We start from the raw sequence: 22,607 nt of genomic DNA, 5'->3' as shown, positions 1-22,607 counted from the left end.
GGCACCAAAACCAGGCAGAGTTCAGGCAGAACATGACCTGCAGCTGAACTAACATATTTTGAGTTATTTCTCTTCAGTAGGAAATTGGTGTGAAGGGTGCTTCTGTTTTTATTCCCACTGGAGAGCAGTTATCAGGGGTAATACTAACCTTGCAAACATTAATCCTTCTACAGATAATATTAACAGACATGGATTTGAAAATCTCACAAAACCCCTTTTCAAATTGTTGTAATGTTCAAACACTACAACAACAACCAAAAATATACCCCCAAATCAGCAAATAGTCACTTCTACTTCTATTTTATGTACTTTATTTAATTTTATGTAAATATTTCCTCTTACCCATAACCAGCCAAGAATCCAAGGCTTGGTGGACTGACTTTATCACTAAATATGAAGAGTTCAAGACTCTCATGAGGCGTTTTATGTCTTTTTCCAAGCTGATTCAAAACCCACCATTCTTCAGATGCATTTTTGACAAGGGAAACTGTAATATTTTCCCACTTGCAGTCTATTGAAAAAAAGAAGTGTTAATATATACACAACAAGAATTGAAAAAATCAAACATTTTGAGACAGATACTTCAAACATCTGCATTATAAAATGACTGAACAATGCAGAAGCAAAATTCTTCAACTCCATTTTACATTATTTCTGTATACAAAATTATAAAACCCAGACTTCTGTGTTTTTTCTTCTGCAAATCTCATCTGAATCTGCATTAAATATGTAAAATATTTCATATCACCTACATACTCTTCTGTACAACTGTCAAATAATTTTGGTATTTTCAGGCCAAAATATCAATAGCACTCGTCACTTCTGCATTTCAGGCTTATAGAAACAGATTGAACCTGGAAGGGTAGCAGTTAGCTTTTGTGTCTCAAAGGGAAGCTATCACCATAAACCATTTGTGTCTGATGTAAAAGATATGATTCTCTTGTGCCAACAAAAGGGTGCTATCCTGTTTTATGCATACTGATCACACAGACAGGAGATGAACTCTGGTCCTCCTCAGAGTACATTAGCAGTACATTACAGCCTTTTCAAAGAAACTCTGATTAGGGACCTGAACAATGACAGTGAAGCACTCTAGAAGAAATAACTTATTTCTACTCACAGAACTGGGTTCAGAATTATTTTTCTTGATGAACCTTGACAAGAACATACTACATAGCACTACTACTATTACATCCAAACTCCAAATGTAGCCTCTGTTGAGAAAATTGCTCTTGGATAAAGACTTGTTCCTACTATTCCAACCCAACAGGTTTTTCACGCGTATGTATGTGCACGGGTGCACGTATTCAGTATGTCTGTGAGTACCTAGAATTGAAGAATTCTAAAATTCAATGAGTTATTTAAAGTGGATTTTTTGTAGCCAATAAGGAAGGAATAGCTCAGAAAACCATAAAAATAATGCAGTGTCATTATTTAAGCTGAGGAGCTGCATTTGCAGACATGCAAAACTACTGACTGTTCACAGTAAGGTAGCAGGGAGATGTGGAGAAGTGAACTTGTAATCACTTACACATAAATCAAAGGAAAAGAGTTCCTAAAGCAGACTTGAAGAAGATGGACTTCATCCTTAGAGTCCTTACTGTTAAATTCAAGCTAGAATATGTGGAGATGCATTATCTGCCTTATACTGTATTATTACCTTATCTCTCCTCAAGCTGGCAGACACCAAGTAAAAACCATTTTAAGTGCATTTAACACTGAGGTGCCCCATAGCAGCTGTGAATATACAAGTGTGAGTGCTGCCTTGCACTTCTTTAAACCATACTCTGTTTTCCATGGTCTGGAGACATACCTTTCAATAGCTGCTTTATGGGTTTTGCCACAGAATCACTCGGAGCCTTGATGTAGTATGGATAAACTTCCTCTAATGTTCTGGAAAAAAATGAGAAATCAAATATTTCATATTTTTATACCTCTAAAATAATTTAGGAACACCTAACAGTGCTATACACAGTTCCCAGTGATTCTTAAGTTACGACTTTATAGTGTTCAGGTGTCACATCTGAAAATTAACTGGATTTTTCAGCTATGTTTTTTAAGAACTTCAGCAGAGAGTTCTGTCCATAATGCCACCATTCACACACCATGAATTCCACATAGCTGGGGCACGTGTGTTTGCATGGAATGCAGACTTTATATTTTGTTTAAAAAAAGCTGCTTTTATAGTCAGCAATAAAGTATATAATAAAGGCAGCACATTGCCAGTAGTAAACAAGCTAGAAAAATATGTTGTGAGCACAGCTATTACTTCAGAATTGCAAGGTGGTGTTTCAATAATAACAGCTGAAAAGAATGAGAATTTTTGCCAGAATTTTTCATTGGGAAATATTTTCACAGCTTTTAGGTGGATTTCAAACATCTAAAGAAAGATGTTTGTAAAAGTTCTTCCACTGGACTCAAAATCAAATAATCTTGAATGGGAATAAATTACCAGTATCTAGAGGGAGACACATTTCATTAAAAGCAGAGACACTGTCCTAACATTTTCCTCAAATGACTGAAAAATTCCAGGGAAGAGGAGCTCTCAGATAAATCCTGTGACACTTGGCTACATTGCATACACCAGGCTGAGGAAGAACAAGGGTGGCAATTGAAAATCCCTTCTGATCACTCCAACAGGCCCAAGAAAAGGTCAGCAGCTGAATTGTCCCAGCAGAGGTGGCAGAAAGCCTCCTGCAGAAGCATCTGAATGGCTAATAGCTATCACAACCATTTCTCCTTTATGACCAAGTAAACAAAACTTAAATCTACAAAACTACTGCAAGACAGGCAAATGCAGCTATATGGTCTACGTTACTGCTTGCCTTTTGCAAAGAGAGAATTATGAATTAATTAATTCTTCCCACAAATGAGAAAAATCTACCCTCTGTGGCCCTACATCACCTCAGGAAATATTGCTGTATCTTCACACAGCAGAAAAGAGGCATCAAGTATTTTTAATTGCAATGATCACATGTGCAATCGCAGTCTGTATGCATGAGTGTGTGTGGCTGCAGAAAAACAGCTGTACACAGGAAAGGCAAATCTAATTTCTACCTACTAACAGATAAGAACCCCTCAGAGTTTTCACAATCTCAGCTGGTCTCAGCTTAAACTTTTCAACTCCTCTGGCCACAAATCAGATCAAATGGCCTTCAGGGATGATGTGTTGGCTTAGCAGTACTTAGAAACTACCGCTGTAACGTAATCCCCAGTGAGAAGAGGAAGAGCCAGACTCTTTTCAGATCTAAATGAAGTCACCACTATGGTTAATGCTATAAGGATATATCTGTAGAATAATGTTTGATATTCATATGAAGTGCATGCCTTGTGAATTTCCATCACAGGAAAAGATCTGATGTCAGAAATGACTACAGATGTTACCCTTTGACCGCAGTGATTTAACACTTCCTTGCCAATCTAGTACTATTCAGGAGTAACAATGTGAGATACAGTCTGGATATTTATTTAGAATAAAAAAATCTTCAATACAACATCCTCAGATCAAGTTGGACTGATGTAACTCAAAGATGAGTTGAACTAAGAATACACTGAACTTGTGCTTATCCAAAAAATCAAAGAAAAGTTACTAACAGCTTCACCATGCTTGTTGTTGATGATCCTGTGTTCTGGGTCCTCTCAGCCTATATTTATAATAGGAAACAAGTTTTCACCTTTAGTATTACTATTACTTGGTTTCAGTGCTGTTGGCATCTGTTATTAGAGGGGGATAGATGGGCAGACAAATGAAACATTTGCACAAGCTTGGCCACCTTGGGAAATCAGGCTTCAAAGGGAAAGTTTGCATATAAATAGAAAAAGAAAATAACTTACACCTGTTCCGGTTGATTTTCAGCCATCATGTTAGCAATATCTATTCTGGTATGTGTTTTTAGTGGGAAGGTGAGTTTATCTGATGCTATTTCAGCCTTGGCACCAAGGGAGAGATTCCTGTTGTAAGTAAAAGGGAAAACACATTGAGAACCTACAATGAGAGCATAACCTGATCTGGGTGAGGCAGCTGCTGGGGGCTGCAGAGAAACACCCGTGGCAGATGATGTGCAAAGGCAGAAAGCCTTTGTAAAAATGTACGCTGCCTCTGTGACACAACAGGACCACCTTACTGCTGCTCGTGGCCTCCTGGCCTAGAAGAAAGGGAGCACACTGTGGTAAGCCCAGAACATTTTCAGTCATTCGCGTTCACAGCGTATCCCACAAGATACAATTTGAGGGTGAAAAATGTCTCCTTGCACTAGTGTATGAATGCTTCTAGCCATGAAAGCATATGGGCAAACTCAGTAGCAGTACTAAAAATTAATGTGAGGCTCAGAAATGATGGAGTGATGTAATTCACTAGTTAATAGCTACTGCTTCTAGGAAAATAAGTGGGTGCGGGGTGGGGGATGTCAAATAAAGTTGCATTAAATTCATTACAAGCCTATTTCTGACTGTGGAAGAACGGAGCCAGCATGTCCAGAGCTCCCACAGCAAATAGACTGACCTGCTTCTTGTGCATAGTCTTTCAACAATCCAGTTTCTACTTCCAAGGAAACATGTAAATAAGGAGGGTGCAAAGGAACTTGGATTCCATGGAGTGATGACTTAACTCCAATTTAATCCAGTAATCTACAGGAACCCCATCTGGCAGACAGTAGCCAGCAAATGACCTTGGTGACTGGGTGTGCTCTAGCCTGAGTGCAAAAACTTTATACTCCAGGCTGTCGCTTTCAAGAACTTCATTGTAAAGTCAGTTCACTGGGGCCAAAGAGAGCTTACATGAGCAAAGGTCTTAACAAAATGGATCTGTGCCATTGTTATGGTATTTGCACATAAAAATTGTTGGTGTCTCTTCCAGACTCCCTTAATAAGAGGATGAAGAACTTCTGTTTGTATTTCCTCATAGGTTTTCTGCCTTAACTAGGTCTAAGTGAATACACTTTCCATAAATGTTAGCAAGGTTGTTGTTAAGGGCAATTAATTGGAACATCCCCACCTAAAACTGGATAAAAAATTCTTACTTTTTCTTCCTTCCTGTCAAATCCCATTGAAAATTCCACCTGGACATTTTAAATAATCTATTTGCTAGTGGCTCCACTTCTTTATTTTTTGAGAACTGCAGGCAAAAAATGTTTTCATAGGTAACAAAACTGACTTCTCTCTGGCTCTCTCCCTCCTACTCTCCGTTTTTTTGCTCTGCCATACAATAGAATTTGCTAAACAAATAAACCAAAAATGCAATGTGGACCTGTTCTACTGAGCTACTGCTTGGCAAATGATCCATCCACCTCATAATAACTGTGTTTAATTACCTCTGAATGGTCCATGAAATAACTAAAGTGAAATCAGCATTTAAGTCTTTAAGTCCCTGTATCATTTTATTTCTGCTGGGAGGGCTGATGGTCCACAAAGAGTTTGAATTTCCCTCCAGGTCTGCTCGAGTTATATCTTCTCTTGCATAGCCCTCTAGAAACTGCAAGGCAGCCTGTAGGTGCAGAAGAGGAAAAGAAAATTTCAGTGCAGTGATATTCACAAGACACAGAACCACATTTCCCTGTCAGACAGATTTTTAAATGTTTGATTAATTGTAAGTGCAGTAGTGTGCACTGATAATTTTCCTCAGGTACCAACTGGGGCTTGAGATAGGAAGGAGAATCAACAAAATATAGCCAAGCTAAAAAGGCAAAACAAAAATGGCCTCATTGTTTGATGGCCATGTTGGCTAAAGCAAGTCTAAGAGTTCATGAAACAAACTCTGTAGAGGCTATTTAAACTCGAGTTAAAATTTTACTCTGTCTTTTGTTAAGTATCTTCCTGCATAGAAAAGTGTCTGCGAAGGATGAACCAACTAGAACCTCGCAACTTCCAAATGCATCTAGGTTACAATATTAGTGCTACTGTACATGGGTTACGTGGTAGGATCTAAGATCAAATTCTAATATCAAATTCTTTAATGAGCTAGTAGCAAGCACTTCTTTTAAAGTTATATCTGATCAAATGTTAGTTACATTAGCAATACAACAGCTCCTACTCACCACTAGTCCTTTTCCTGTAGAAACTTGTGGAAACTGGGCGTGTTGCTCCATTAAACACTAAGACTATGCTTAAATGCTTTTTTTTGGATATTTTTATGTCAAAAAATTTCTAGGCTATGCACACTTTCTTTTGACAGCACCACCATTCCCCACTGGAAGGTGAAAGATGTGTGCTCTAGAAAGGAGCATGGGGCTTAAAAGTGCATAAGGCATTGCTTTGTCCCCAACACATTTTCTTTGGCAGCTCTTACACAAACAGCATCACATCTCCTGCAGGTTTGGGTCATTTAGAGGAGAGGATTTCATTCAGACAACAGGACAATTAGGGTTTCTGCCTTCCAGGATTTTGTGCAAAGATGGCTGCATAAATGGTAGCTTGTCTCACCATAACCCAGCACTGTCCTGACAAATTATGTCTGAACTTTTTTTCATGCAAATCCTCTTTATAGAAATACCTTCCAATTGATGACAGTACTGATGACCACTTACAACTACACAAACAAAACTCACAAAAGGCCTCCATGGAAACATGCACACATTTTTAAGAAATGAGGTATTCTACTTTTCACTTACAGTGTTACCCCTATAGCTTCTCATAAAGTCACTGAACTCACTCGGATCCAAACTCTTGAGCTGATTCTGCTGAGCACTCATGGTAAAAATAGGCTGGGAAACAAAAGAACACATGCTTATCACATTTACTTCACATTGGCTGTTACATACACAGTCCAGCATCCTGTGCATCACAGTCCAAGACAATTATGGCACTCAATTCAACAAGACAATGTTATAATCTCCTTCCTCTGAGATGCAAGCTGCCTACAATTAACTTATATCCACCATGTGGACCTGTAGGATAATTTATTCAGTTTCCACTGGCAGTAGAGGCTGGTTTTGACTTGAAAATGAGGATAATATTTTACATCAGTGATAAACTAACATAGCTTTAAACCCAGAATGGGTCATTTATGGAAGCTTGCCAGGTACCTTGCATAAAGAAGGAGAGTTGAATTGAATGGAAGGAAGAAGAAATGGCACAAGGAAATATAATGCAAAAAATAGAGTTTGCTTTTAGTGTTTCTTCTTTTTTACCTGATAACCTCCTAGAGTTATTGTGATTGATACATCTAGAGGCTTGTTGGTGATGCCTGCAACAGATTTGATTAAAGACATGAAGAGCAGTGGGAACCAGACAATACAAATCAGCAAGACGATAATCATGCCACCCATTCCATACTTCACAACTTTCTTTTTCTTCTGGCCTCTTGGTTGGGGATATCTCTGCAAAAGCAAACAGCAGTATGGTAACGTCTCTTCTATCAAAGGCACACTTCATAAGATTTGATGGGTGAATATATAATGATCTTAAGGCTTCCCATCTCTTGTGGTAATTTGCTACCCCATATCACAACAGCTATTTTGAGATTTTTTTAGCCAAATCTGCACAGGCACCCAATTTCTGATGGCAACAGAGAGAAGTGACAAGTGAACCCAAAATATGTGTCCAGTGTGAAAAATATTATAAACCTCTGTGATTTTGATTCTTCACAATCATAAAAAAAGAAGAAATTAGGTAGGATAATTTGATTTTTTTTGTTTAAGTGCTAGCATGATCTCACAAGAACAAAATATAAAATAATAGCAGAAACAGGGATACAACAATTTATTCCAGAAACTGCTATAATGAGGGACCCACTTTCTTGTATTTGCACTTCTGAAAAGTTTTATCACAGAACTCGTTAAGGCAGACTTCCTCTCGCAGGTCTTGAAATGCTGCAAACTGTATATTGTGGCGGATGGGGGGAGCAGGAAAACTGTTTGCCAGCAACTGACATAAACAATCAGTAAAATTTCTGATATTGAATCTGTTTCTACACCAACTCCAATTAACTAATGTTAAAAATGTTGTTGCTCTTCCTGAAGTCTGGATACTGCTGATGTAACATCCTTCTCTTTCTTAGCTTCTGAGGACAAAAGTGACCGCTTTTCTTCTCCCTTCAAAGCAAGTCACATGGCATGTCTGTTATGCCTTGCCCATAATTCCTGTCCTCCGCTATTTGCCTCTTGATTGAATACTCTTAATACTCTCGCCATCCTGTAAAATGTCTTACTTTCACTGTAATTTATTTTGGTGTAATTCTCTTACTGTGGTTTAACTCCACAGTGTTTAGTAGCATATCCTCCATGAATTGCATACTATATGTGCAAAACAAATACGCACTGTACTGCACTGCACCTCAAACACCCCAGGAATCTGGCTTTCAGGAAATTGTTCTTGCTTTGCAACATGAATCCATAAAGCCCTATGAGAATATTACATTTGTAATACAATGCTTTATTTAAAACCAATTTTTTACTTTTCAGAAGCAGTGTATCAAGTCATTTGTCTCACACTACAGAATAGTATTTTCATTAAAATATCCTATCAAGATCAGCAGAGGTATTATTATTATTATTACTATTAATAATAATAATAATAATAATAATAATAATAATAATAATAATAATAATAATTGTCTGGAGGATATTAGTTCAGGCACTTCTAATGATGTTATAGAACATCTCAGAGGGACTCTAGCAGTCCAAATACTTAGGCATTCCCCTCAGAGAGAGAGAACAAAAGTACCTTCAACAATACTTGCAAAGTTGTAACACAGTTATTTTTCTGTATGGCATTAGAACATACATGCCAGCTTAGACATGGGAATCCTCCCATGTCAGATCTCTGCTACACATCATGTGAATTGCAGCATAAAAATATGCGATGAGATAGAGAGTCAAAGTAGAGCTGGGTTATTACTTCCCCAACTCCTCAAGTTCTTCAGAATCCCTTCCATTCATGGCAGAAGTGGGAGTCACAGAGAAAAAGCCTATATGCATGATTTGTGTGCACTGTAGCTCTGAGTTAATCTATGTGATATACTTAGAAAGCCATTGCCATTAAGAGACAGGATTATAATAAAAGTAGAAATACGTCAGTAACACTTAAAAGTAAATCCACTTCAATACAGATGTAAAATTTCTGACTGGTTTGGTCACTCTTAAAATAATGTTTAATATCTTTTTAAAATTGGCAAAATGAGCAAGCATATGGTTGCAATCTTTATAGCAGTTACAAAGAATCCAGAATTTGCAAGTTTAATTTGAACTGAAGCTTAAATGATTTAAAGAGACTGAAATTTCAGTGAGACAAATGGTGGGTTTATCCGGCCTGCAGTTTAGTTCTGGATGTGCAGGGACTCTCCTGGAATAAAGGAGCCAGCTGAATTCCCTCTGCAGTTACATGAACCCAGTGTCCCTACACTGCAGGGCATGAGTTCTTCCTTCTACTGAGCTTTATCCTCAGCTGCAGCTTCCCTGCTACTCCAGGTTACTCACTTAGCTGTGTGTGACTGTATGAACACCAGGACTTCCAACCCCAGCCTTGAAAACAGGCATGCAATTAAGCCAGCAGGCACACGCTTCTGGAGTTCATGTTAATGGTGGAAAAATCAGCTGGGCACAAAAGAGAAACTGTTTGAAGTTTCATTCACAGCAGCTGCCAACTAACATAAAGTACCCAATGGTCTGGATATTTCTGAACACAAGTGCCAGGCATATCTTCCAACAAACTTTTTGTGGTGGATTCCTCAATTATTTAGGGACTCATGATTATTTCTCTTCCCTCCTGCATGGGGGAAGAGAAAGGTCTGAATCACTCATATGGGGTTTCCTTACTTTTTCTGACTCTCGCCAACACTTCAGGATGAATATATGAGCATAGATATCTTCAACACAGATCCAGCTGGAAAGACTGAGAGTGGTGTCAGTCCAAACCCAGTCCATTACTGCTCTCAGCTCAGTCAAAAATGGAACCAGGCGGAACCTGAAGGGAGACCACAGCAGGTAACTTGTCAGAAACAGAGGCATCACATCAAACAAGCACAGCAAGTGTATATATGACCAGAGGGAGAATTAAGACAACACGAAAAGAGCTTAACTGGGGATTCTGTAAACACAAATACAATCAAATCCTGAAATTGCCATAGCTTGTTTTACTCTAGATCTTCTTGCCAGGCCATAAATACGCTTATGCATCATTATGTCCATAATTGTGATTGAGCCCCTGATGGAATAGTACAAGATTTCCTATATTCCTCTGACCTGGGAGAGGAGCACCTGTTTTCTACAGGACGGTGGGATTAATTTTACACCTTCTTACACCAAGTGTTGCATGGCATCTTTGCAGCAGGTGGGCAGCCCTCTGCTGCATTTGGAACTGGGCTTTGTGCCTCAGGATTAAACAGCAGAAGAATCAACAGGAAATCAACGTGCAATGAGCAGCTGCTCAAAGGGCATCATTCCCTTTCCTAGTCCCACACTTTAAAGAGTATTTCACATGAGGAAAACTTTCTTCTGTAACTTTTCCTTGGAATGCAAGAAGCCCATACTGCAAATACTGTGAAAAGGCTGAAATGATTCAATTTTTTTCTGTGAATTACACATATGCGTCAAACTGACTTAATCACAAGGCCACTGTAACAGTGTAAATGGAGGACGTGGTCTGCTTGTGTAAAACCACCTTTCACTCTGAGGTAATGCTGCACCTGTTCCTTGCCCTAACTCCTGAGGAGTTTCAAACGTGCAACACTTTTCAAAGCAAACATATTTTCTTTTGTGTGTAATTTTAAGTTTGAATTTCTCAGGTGTGTTGTCTTTCACTCCATTCCTTTCACCTGCTGAGGTATAGCAGGTAGACCTGCTCCAAAGGTCTCTTTGGGATTTGACACCTTACTACTTTTTAGGACTGTAGAACTAATAACATTACCCATTTTCTTGCACAATATGTAGCCTCTATTTCTGTTCACAAAGGTGATTTCTTAGAAGTGTTAAAAATGTTTATTTCATAGGGGACTGAATGGCTGACTGGAATATCAGGCTTCTGGTTTCAGAACAAGAGATGGAATTTTATGAAGTTTGCCTTCCAGAAATAGATTTTTCTTCTTCTTGTGGACTACAGGGGACATATGGCATATACAGAGAGTGCTGTGCAAAATTTACTGTCTTATTTCCAGCAGTCTGTGAAGAAAAGTCATTAATAACCCCAGCATTTCACTACAGCAGATCCTTACTACACAAAAGAAAGAAAAAAGGCAGTAAGTCTGTGCTTACCCTTGAAATAAGAACAGGTTGACATAGTTATAACTTTTTGTGAGGAAGTTGCCAAGAACACGAGTTGGATATCCACAGCGTATCTGATAAGCTGATAAGCCAAAATAAACACATTTCACAAAATACCAGAGCTGGGCAACTGTGTTCTGGCTAAATTTCCTGTAAAGGAAAAGATAAAGGAAAATTATGAGCTTTGTATCTGTGCATGACCAAATTAGCTTCAAATGGATTTTTGCTCCTGGCAGTTTCCCCTTCCTGAGGTCCTGTGAAACAGCCTTGGTTGCTGATCCCATGGCAGGGTTAAAAGAGTATTGGAAAGAAACTGAATGAAAAAGTCTAAAACCAGCATCCACTGCCACCTCAGGCTCCCTAAAGAGTGAAGGCTTTGGGCAGTGCCCTCTCCCTCTGCATGCTGAAGGGCCCTTGCTGCCCAACACAGACCAGTCTTCCTCAGCCCTCTGTGAGTCCTGGGCAGGGGCTCAATCAAGGCAGCTTTAGTGGCTACTTGTGCTCATGGCAGCACCTCATGCAGGTATTCATACAGGAATTTAAGATGGAGTGACCTCTGAAAATATTTTCTGCTTGACTCAAGTCTTATTCCAACAAATAATTCAGATAGCCCTTCACTATCCCTTCTCTGGACTGAACTAACCCTCAGCCTCTCCTCACATGTGCCATTCTGGTTGTTATTCAATAGCACAGTGGATCTGCAGCAGATGCTTCATGATGGACAGCATTTGCCAGCCAGCCATAACCCAATATTTTCAATTAAATCCCACAGAAGCATTTTAATTAAGAAATTTGCAGGGGGCTCTAATCTCACTTAGAAGGAATACAGGATGTTTCAGATGCAGATTTGATATTAACAACTTGATATAGATTTCTCAAAAGCACAAAGTCAAAATTATTTTATTTCCTAACAATTCTCAATGTGCAGTAGATAAGAGATCCATTTGAAAAATGATTTTTTTTTCAAACTTGCACACAATTGCTACTTCACTTTCTTTTTAGAGGAAGTCAGACTTTTCAGTTTCTTTTACACTATAAACCTATTTCTTTTTTCCCAGTAAAATAACTTGACTGTCAATGAAGAGTCAGGTGCCCAGGTGATACACTCAATTTCCATGGACAGAAAATGGAGTGAGAGAAATTCTTCAAGGCAACTTAAAGTAGGAAAAGGGGAGTTAGCCAAACACTATGGATGGAACCTTAACACCTCTGCTCTGCAGACTGCAGTGGTCAGTTTCTTGAGCCATGAAATGTTAAATGAAAAATGAAATGGTAAATAAAAAATGTTAGATTTGGGAGTGAGCCTGACCAGGTATGCAACACAAAATTTCATGCAGCGGGGTGACTACCTCCACATCACCTCCAGAGCTAAGTTGCAGGAGCACGGGGGGAGAACTTAGCTCTTCAGAACAGACACATATTTTAGACATTCCTCAGTTTAAGGAGATTTAAATCCAGAGTTCACACATTTCAGGAAAGTGCTAAGTTATAAGTTACTCTGAGGGAGACATTTTCTACTCACTCTTCTAAAGCAGCATGCGGCAGTCTTGGGAGAAGGGAATTGGATCAGAGGCCAACATTGTCTCAGCTGAAGGCTCTAATCACTCAATTACAGGCAATTTCTCTTTCACCTGCTTGCATTTTGGCCTAAACTGAGAATATTTCTGTACCTATATAACTAATTCTTCCTCAAACTTACATTGGCCACAGTTACTGCTGTGGAAATGCATTCCAACTTTCTGCTTAGAAATGAGGCAAAAAAGGAATTTGATCATGATTCCAAAGCCTAGCTACAAACATCTCCAGTTTAAATACAAAGAACTTGGTAGAGCATCAGTATTCCACCCATATTGTTTCTTTATAAAGCTTATACCTTTCTGTCACTCCAGGCAAGATAAAGAACATCCAGAAATGTATTCCGAAAACAAGGATGACCTGGAAGATGACTTTTCCCATGACAGTCTTTTTGAGGTACAGTGCTCGATCTACCACCATGGTTCCAAACTGAATGAGCACCATCACCAAAAATGCCTCTGGGACCTGGTCCTCTGATAATGAAGAGGTGATATCTGCTGCAGCAGAATGTTTCTGAAAAGCAAAATATAAGAGTGGTCAAGGAAAAAGGACACTTGCACGATATTTAGCATCTACAAGACGTAAATCCTGCTGAGGATTTACAGATGCCTTTGTGACGTACCCCAAAAGCCCAAAATCCAAACACAATGATGATAAAGTCCACTGTATCTGCAAGGAACATCAGCACGTACACATCAGTCACTGCGCTGTAGTCTGGATGAATAAGATTGTAGAAAAACTGTCTGATGGGCATGTACACCTGGAGAGTCCTAAAACAACATAGACCACAATGTGATTTAATGACACATAACTTGCACTGAAGAAAGTAAAGGCTGAGTGTGGTATGATTAATATTTTTAAAGATATCTAAGATCTACTCTCACAGCCTTCACAGGACTGCAGGGACACCAGTCCTTTGTTCTGATTGCTTCTAAACCACTGTATCAGGGTTTGTTCAGTAGAAAAATACACAGCCAACCAAGGTCACAAGGGACATTAAACTTTTTTATCAGGCAGATGCTATTTTAACAACTGCTTATTTGTCTGATGTTCAGCTGGTGGGACATCTGTGTACAACAAACACTTGAATTAACATCAGTAGTAGCCTGCTCCCTTTAAAATGCTGGCTTACTGCTTTACTGTTTGGAACCTCCCCCAAACCCACACAACTCCTCATATTGCTCACTTTTTAATTGTAAAAGCCTTGGCTTTGATCATCTGTTCTCGAAACTTTTCCATGAGAAGCTCTTTTCTAGATTTTTGCTTGATGCTTAACACACTGCTTCCCTTCTGACTGCTGTTCCGTGTACTGGTACTTCCTGGAAAAAAAGGGAGCAAAAGAGAAGTCAATTCAAAAGAAAAGTTTAAATACTAAAGCTAGAAAGTAATAAATCTTGAGACTTCCATTTCATATGACTCCCACATTTGAAAGAAGCTTTGAAACAAATTTTTCTTTTTTTCCCCCAATATGATAAAATCTTGAGAGCATCCAGTAAAGGTTTAATCACTGGCAGATCAAAACTTGATTAATAGCTATAAAAAGAGAAAGCAGACTAGTGATAACAGCAAGTATTTGATTGATCTGACTCAGTCACCTCAATTGGTATTATATATATTTAGGCTAGAGTATTCCTGCCCTTTTTACAAGATGGGACATGTAATCTGTTTCAATTTAACTAATAGAAACATTTTCTCAATTCAAATGTCTACAAAAGCAGATATGAAAAATACATGTGCTTTGCATTCCCTCTAGCTGGAGATTATGCTGGACCAGAATTTCTGGATCTGGGCCACACTGAGCATTCCTTTCCCAGCTTTTGGATAATGTCATTTAGAAAACATAATGAATCACAAAGTATGGCTCTCCATTTGAACTTTAGGAAGGCTTGGAGTGTGGTCAAACATGAAGATACATTGGTTCATGTCCTATTTCATCACTGAGAAGCAGCAGCATTCAGGAGCTCCTCAGCAACCAACCCAAGGTTTCAGTAGAATGATCCTACAAGAAATGAACATTTGTCCTTCCAATTCCAGAAACGCCATGACATTTACCTCTCTTAGATCTGTGTGAGGAGAAGCTGGACCTGTGAGAAATCTGGGATATGCTGCTAGAACTCTTCCTCCTGATCGCAGTCTGCTGCTCGGGGAAGTGGACATGGATGGACTCCACAGATGCGGCCAGATTGACAGATTTCAAAGAGGCAGAAGAGCCTCTCCTGCCTCCTGTCAGAGAGAGCTCATCATCAGTATCCTCTTTATTACTGGAGCTGTCTCCTTTCTCATCTTCATCCCACAATCCATGGCACTAGTAGAAAAACAAGAAGAGAACGTATCAAGCCTGTATTTCTGTCACAGTATTTATCACGGGCATTGCTCAGCTCAGTCGTGCGTTCACAAGGGAGAAGACAAATTCAATGTGCTGGGATTTCATAGAAATATTTAGGTTGCAGAATTTCTTTGAGATCATCAATTCAGCTGCTCACCCAGCACTGCCAAATCCACCACTAAACCATGTCCCTCAGTGCCACATCTAAATATCTTTTAAACATTTCCAGGGATGGTGACTCAACCACTTCCCTGGGCAGCCACTACAAATGCCCAATAACCCTTTCATGGAAAAAAAAAATCCTGATAACCAAATGAATGACTTCTTTATATCACAAGACTGATTTAAGAATTAAAATTAAAAATTAAATATAAATAAGAAACTACCTGAACCCAGATTACCTTTAAAATGGATCTGTGGAAGAATAGAGCAAGAAGCTGAACAAGATCGTAGTGCACATAACCCTCTTTCTTCTCAATGCCAATAATATTGGGTGGATGGTAAGGTTTATCCTTTGTGTAATCCACATGTTTATTCCAAGGAAAGAAGCCAAACTGGAAAAAGTATTTGATGACAATGGCCACCTGTTCAGAAACACAACACACTTCTGGTGTTTTATAAGCATGTCAGATATAATAGCCTCATGACAGTAAGAGGGATAAAATATATCTACTTTGTCAGTTTTATGATAACATAAACAAGCATACTCATTACTACAGAGGCATAACACTTCACATTTCTCCAGTAATAAAGTCAATCAAAATTCAGCAGCAGATGATACTCAGTGGTACTTGAGATATCACAAGCAGTGAATTCTGTTTCTTGATTAACCATTACAAAGCAACAGTTTGCAAATTATCTGTTCTTGTGAGAACTGCTTTACATGCCAGGAAGGATATTGCTCATTGCAATGAAGGAAATAACTAACATGATCTTTCCATACCACAAAAATTTCTGAGGACTTTAGCAAATACTTGTATTATTATGAAGGGCCAAAGGCCCAGCCCAGATCCCAGGGATCAAAACAAGCAAGGAGGCCATGCAAAGATTCCAACTTCAGATTTCTGTTTGACACGGGCTTGCAAAACCAGCAGCATACCTCAGTGTAGACAATGGCTGTCATCCAGAAGCGTTTGCTTGGCCGAGGAACAGACAGCATGGCCCACAGGAATATAAGGATGGGAAGCACCAGGGTTATCATGGAGGCAGAGATCATGTGGTTGAGGATGATCACAAAATAGCAAACCATTTCTGATCGGGCCACCAGTGTATTGTACAGGGCATAAATAAGGAGCAAGACTCGAGGCTGACCAACATAGAACTTCTCTGACTCCTCCAACTCGTCATCATGAAACATCCTGTGAGGAGCAGAGTACCACAAATGAACTGAACATGAACTTCACAAGAGCTGCTTTTCAAATTGCTACTATTTTTCCTTTTGAAAAGTAATCTGCTGCTCAGTCCAATAGAAGAAAAAAAAGGGGGGGAATTTGATATTATAATCAAATAGCCTGATTCTAAGCTCAGAAAATAAGAATTTCAGAAAAAATAACTAGAAGCACTGTTCTCATTTTTAATTTATTCAGAAAGAGAATCAGCCTGGCCTAAGCACTTTTACAAACATGGCTTTCCTACAGCTGCCCAACCAACACATCTCATGCAAATCATCCAATACTGGTTTGGATTCACATCCCATTTATCAGCACAGATAGGAATTTACAGAAAAACCAGAGGTACATCATCAGACCTATGTTTTGAATTGTCCAGGGGCACAAGATTAGAACCATGAAAATACCCATGAACATTACTTGTGTCTAGTCTTCTATTTATATGACTCAAATAAATATAAATGGCAGAGAGTTTAATATACATTCATAATCCTCTTTGCTTTTCATAAAGTTTTTTTGGCCTGAGAAGGGATCTTACTGAAAAGCAAAAATTGCTACGGAAAGTCAGAAGACAAGACACTGCATCTGGCAAAGTCAGATCTATACAGGCTCTCTCTCCAGGTGCAGGCAGGCTGAAAGGCAGTTCTGTGCTTTAATATCTTGCCCCTGCTTTTGGGGAAGCCCTCTCCAACTAAGTCAGGCCAGAGAGCAGCTGAAGATGTACAGAGGCACCATCCCCACCTCAGTGCTGGTTGTGCTAGTGAGCACAGCATCCAAGGGGCAAAGAAGGGAACATCCTCTCCCTTATGAAAGCACCTAGCAAGGCGGTGTCCCTCCATAACCCTCAGCTCCCACTGGCTTGAACAAAAACTGCCAAAGGTCAGAGTTTCCCTTTCAGTAATCCAAAATAATTAAAGGAGAAACATTTTCCCAGATAGCCCTGGAGGAAACTCATTTGAAATCACAGCTGCCTGGAGAAGAGAAGACCTCTCCACAAAGAATATTTAGAAAAGCCCTTGACCCTAAGACAATTGCAGCACAGAAATTCAATGCTAATCAGAATGATTAACTATGGTATATAGGAAGAAAACAGAGATTCCTTCCAAGATGAATTTGAGTCACTTTAGAAATCTCTAATTAGAACAACTGCAAAGGAAATGAGCTTCTGCCCTTAAACCAAACTTAGCACAAGGTCTGTATCAGAATTTTTAGGCTAGTTTTGAAACAAAACCCCAAAGTAATAACAAAATTTTACACACTGTGATCAACAATTTTTCCTGGTTGAGGATTCTTACTTGTTCAGGAGCAGCTCACTAGCAGTGAGCTCGTGTGTCAGTGGGGGCAGAATCCTGTCGAGTTTGTCTGTCCGGCTGTCGTCCGGGCTCACCATCATGAGGCTCTTCCCAGCTGAGTCATCTGGGGAGCCAAAGGGAAGGTGTTCAAAGCTGACAGCTTTGCTGTAGGAAGGTGGGGCTTCTGCATTGCTGTCCACTGTGGAGTACAATGGCACATCGGTGTCAGGAGTATATGCAGCTCCTTCTGAATCCAGGCTGTAATCTTCCACCTCCTCTTCCTCCAACCTTGATGCAGAATGAGCTCCTTCTTCTTCATGCTCCCCTTCTACTTCCTCAATGGTTTCTGTGGTTCCCTGACGGGAATAGAGCATGGTGACCTGTGTGGGTTCACTGTTGGAGATGGATGAAGAGAGTCAGCCAAGTTTTACAAGACTCATGATCAAGAAAAGTTTGTTAATTGTACCTTTATGCAGACAGCTGAGCAACCTCATTGCATTCCCAGGCCTTCAAAGTTCATATGATCTGTTAGAAAAGACATCATCCTGATCTCTTTTTACACAGATGGAACATCTGGCTCCATCTGTTCCCCAAATGACATCCCACTGAACTCACAGTGATTCCCCATCTTTCAGCACCAGCAAGGGGCAAATGAATATTATCAAATGAATATTTCAAGAGAAACTACACTACCTTTTTGAAAGTAGTTTGAGCTTTCTAAAGAGAGTCAACACTTGCTATTACACCTATTTAAGATATGCTCCATGGTGAAGGATAGGCAGCCATGGGATTCCTTCTAAACACAGTGCTTTTAACAACCACTGTATGAGTGTTGTACACAACTGGAACATGAACTGAACACACACATATCAACTGTGATTCAAATAAAAGAAGATGTAACTTGCTAGCATGAAGAAATACAAACCAAATTACAAAACTGTTGCTGTAACAGGGTATCTTGCTTACCTTTAGATTGCCCTATATTCTTCAATACAGTCTTCCCTTTTACTTTACCTGCCTGCTTTACTTCTGTATGTACCAATTTCTGGATTCAGCTCTCTGGTGGACTCTGATCAGTTCTTTGCTTGATTCACCTTCCTTACTCTTGGCTTCGCATTGACTCGCAGAATGGTTTGGGTATGAAAGTACCTTAGAAATCATCTAGTTCCAGCTCCCCTGTCATGGGCAGGGACACCTCCCACTAGACCAGGTTGCTCAGAACCCCATCCAACCTGAACTTGAACAGGGATGCAACATCCATAATTTCTCTGAGCAACCTGTTCTAGTGTCTCACCACCCTCTGAATAAATAATTTCTTCCTAATATCTAATCTAAACTCGCCCTCTTTTAATGCAAAGTCATTTCCCCTTGCCCTATCACTCCATATCCTGTAAAAAGTCCCTCTCCTGCTCTCTTGTAGCCATCCTTTAAATACTAGAAGTTCACTCTGTGGTTTCCCCAGAACCTTTTCTTCTCCAGCATGAACAACTCTCTCAGCCTGTCTCCATGGGAGGGGCGCTCCAGCCCTCTGATTGCATTTGTGGCCATTCCTCTAAAGTCTTTTTTTACCTCTACCCTCTCTCTTTTTAGTCTCATTCCACTCCTTCTCCACATGTTAGACAACAGGCACCAATTCAGTGTCTTTGTTGGCTGCATATTCCTGTATCTCAACAAGATAGAGAACAAGATTTCACATAGCTCCTATGACATTACTGGGGCCATAGTTTCACATAAACTATAATCTTTTAGAGAAAACTGGCATTAGCAAAGCCATCTGGCACTACCATCTTCTGCCAAAATTAAAAATTAGGTTTCCTTTTATTTTTTTTTTCTTTTATGCTGCTTCCAAACTTATTGTGGCTCTGTTAGTTCATGTTATTTATAGCAGAGTTTTAATTAGACCATGTAACACTTATGATGATGTGTGTTTGGATGATTCAAAGTAGCACTCATACTGGTTAAAATGTACAAATTCAGAGAATCCTTGATTTGAATCTGATTGCCTCAAAAAAATTGTCAAACACTTTCAAAACTGAAAAATAATGATACAAAATTACATAAAATTTCAGATTTATAATATTTATTAAATTATTGAAACACTGCTTCCCAATGTCATGTAAATCCCTGGGTTTTACCTGCTGAAAAGTGAATTAACAGTTCTGAACAGTTCATTCTCTTGCACTGGATATTAATATTATTTGCTTTTTTGTTATAGCTATTTTCCCTTTCCTAATACCAATACCTTACTGTAAATCAATGGTAAAGTAATCACAACATATTTCAAAATCTTTCCTGAATGGAAAAAAAAAAATTAAAAAACTGGCACAATGGTGCCTTAGTTTCTAAAATTACACATCTCAGTCCATATTTAGGGTAACTGATTAGCTGAGAAACTTAACTTCCAGATTCCAATTTAAGAACAAGCACTGACTCAGTAACTGAAAATAAGACACTTTTTTAGCTGAATAAATACAGCCTGTTTTTATACACTCAGCGTAACGTTGTGGAACAATGTTAAAAATACATGAATTGAGAATGAAAAACCCCCAAAAACCAGAACAAGAAGTGAAACAGCAAATGAATCCTAGACTATGACCCTGACTTTGAATCTCAGGCTGTGCCACGACACAGGAGGGAGTAAAGCTTCCTGTAACCATGCAAACCACTCTGCACACCACGTGTCTGCACACACAGGCCCGTGTACACTGCAGTCACAACAATGGTATGAACAAAGAACAAAGAGTGAACAAAGGAGTGAACAAAGCATGCATGAGTTAAGCACCTTGACACTATACTGCCACTGTCAGCGGATGAGGAGGACATATCCATGCTCTGCATTTTACGAAGCCTAGGTCGAGCGCGCTCACTTGTTTTAGGAACAGAGTCTGGTCCATCTAAATCATCAAGGGTTGACTGCCTTGAGAACAGCATGGTTGCTTCAGTGTAGCAGCTACAGCAGCGCAAACAGTTATAGAGACAGGGTTAAATACAAATGGTGTTATGGTACACATGGTTCAGTCAACAAATATGCTCGCCATGCAGCTAAACACCGACACAGAGAAAAAAGATCCAGAGAGAAGATAAGGATTTGTTTAGAGTCACCAGGGAAACACATTTCTGTGCACAGGTTAGTCATGGTCAATTTCATATAGGGGCTATAGAAGGCAAACTATTCACTATTCAAGCAGATATGGAACCAATATAGTGCTTTACATACTTTCCAGGGGAACAGGCTTATATATGTGAGCAGGTTTTCTTTTGTTTGTTTACCCCTGAAATTTTCAGATTCCACAAGGATGTTTTGGGAAGGAACCTCCTCTGTACAAATTTTGTTTTATTATTGATATCCTGTGCTGAACCTTTTTACACAGGTACAAGCCAATTTCCTAAAAGAGCCCTTAAAACTGAGTAGGCTCACACTCCACAAATAGGAAAATAGCTGTCAGACATTGGCTAATTCTCTTTCCAAACCAAAGAGCCAAATCGGATATGTTACTTAGCCAGTAAATGCATGTCAAATATAACCTGCTCTGCATGGGATGGCTTTTATTTTGATATTTACTAAGAAGCCCTGATGATTCTTTCCAAAAGATTTAATTTATTTCAATCACAGCTTGAAAGTATTTCCAAATTGATAACATGTGCATCTTGAAATAAAGAACAGATGTAATAAACCCTTATCTCCTTTCACTTATCAAATACAACAGGACACCAGAAACATACACAATACATTGAGCATTCATGTGTAACTGGAGAAAAGAAGAACTGGATGAGTTATGAGAAAGAAAGTATATAATTAAATACAAGCATTTAACAGAGCAATAGGAAAGAAGCAAATACATTAATGACATATGGTAGATAAAAAGATTATTTCTCCTGTAAAAATCTTTGACAAACACAGATGTGGATGAAAAGAGTTGAGTGGTCTGATGTTTTACCACATGCAGTGACCTGCTTGAGTCTCTCAGATACAATGAAAGAAGAAAAGACCCCAAAATTCAGGATTTACACTCTGCTTTTCTTCTTTTGACTCCATTTGTATTACACCTGAGCTGTGGCAGCAGGGGATTTGCTTCCTTGGCAAGCATGATGTTTGTCCAGGGGCACAGAGAATTGGGAAAGAGGTCAGAAAGGAAGGGCAATGGCATTTTCCAGGTTCCTTTGGTCTTCCAAACTTGAAGTGAAAAAAAAAATCTGCTGGCATGAAGTTACAGTCTGCAACTACTGACTTTAGAAAAACGGGAAGGAAAAAGCAAAAATATGTGAAGAGAAGAAGTAGTTATTCTTAGGCCTACCCTCACCGATCATCTTTTTTGACAGAATGGCTTTTTTGACTGAGGCTAAAAGCATACCTTGGCCTGTGAACAGAGGAAAAGAATCACCAAGATACCAAAGGTATTGTGAAATATTTTCCTTAACAACAGCCTCAATGGCAGGGGCACCTCTGTCCCGCCAGTTCACGTGGCCCAAATCCCTTTCAAGGGGTTTGCCACTTCATTATTTCTGTGTGTGCACAAAGGCACACAAGGCCCTCCAGACAAAGCCTGGAGGGCTGTCTGCATGGTGTATGGTTTATGGCCAGGGGGGACCAGGGGGCCTGCCCTGAAGGGGGGATCCAGCACCTCAGGAGTTCAGCTGCAGCTTGGTGTTACTAACCTGAGGGGCTCCTGAGGGAGGAGGCTTCCCTCTGCCCCTACAAACATGGGATGTAGCCAGGCTGTTCTATCTGGGAGGCTTTAGTGCTAAAATATGGGAAAATGGCAGCAAGCAGACAGTACAGTTTTGCAGGTGACCTTTCTGTCTATGCGCTAGGATGTTTTATGCACATGTCATT

General features: G+C 39.5%; 1 protein-coding gene across 6 annotated transcripts in view; it reads right to left on the bottom strand.

The window, feature by feature from the left end:
• Positions 1-22,607, bottom strand: part of PIEZO2 (piezo type mechanosensitive ion channel component 2) — a 287,609-nt gene that overhangs the window by 2,851 nt on the left and 262,151 nt on the right. For all 6 annotated transcript variants that reach the window (XM_064705839.1, XM_064705833.1, XM_064705836.1 and 3 more), the window contains 15 exons: positions 17,777-18,166; positions 16,193-16,451; positions 15,495-15,677; positions 14,820-15,072; positions 13,954-14,086; positions 13,390-13,537; positions 13,066-13,280; positions 11,184-11,342; positions 9,750-9,897; positions 7,125-7,313; positions 6,606-6,698; positions 5,310-5,482; positions 3,835-3,951; positions 1,814-1,893; positions 343-511 (listed from right to left, as the gene is read on the bottom strand). In XM_064705839.1, coding sequence (XP_064561909.1) covers positions 343-511; positions 1,814-1,893; positions 3,835-3,951; positions 5,310-5,482; positions 6,606-6,698; positions 7,125-7,313; positions 9,750-9,897; positions 11,184-11,342; positions 13,066-13,280; positions 13,390-13,537; positions 13,954-14,086; positions 14,820-15,072; positions 15,495-15,677; positions 16,193-16,451; positions 17,777-18,166 — 2,709 coding nt within the window. The remainder of the gene's footprint in view (positions 1-342; positions 512-1,813; positions 1,894-3,834; positions 3,952-5,309; positions 5,483-6,605; positions 6,699-7,124; positions 7,314-9,749; positions 9,898-11,183; positions 11,343-13,065; positions 13,281-13,389; positions 13,538-13,953; positions 14,087-14,819; positions 15,073-15,494; positions 15,678-16,192; positions 16,452-17,776; positions 18,167-22,607) is intronic.

The sequence above is a fragment of the Zonotrichia leucophrys genome, chromosome 2 (assembly GCF_028769735.1).
Source record: "Zonotrichia leucophrys gambelii isolate GWCS_2022_RI chromosome 2, RI_Zleu_2.0, whole genome shotgun sequence".
Classification (NCBI taxonomy): Eukaryota; Metazoa; Chordata; class Aves; order Passeriformes; family Passerellidae; genus Zonotrichia; species Zonotrichia leucophrys.
Note: the sequence above shows the minus strand (reverse complement) of the source record. Positions and strands in the feature narration are given on the sequence as shown.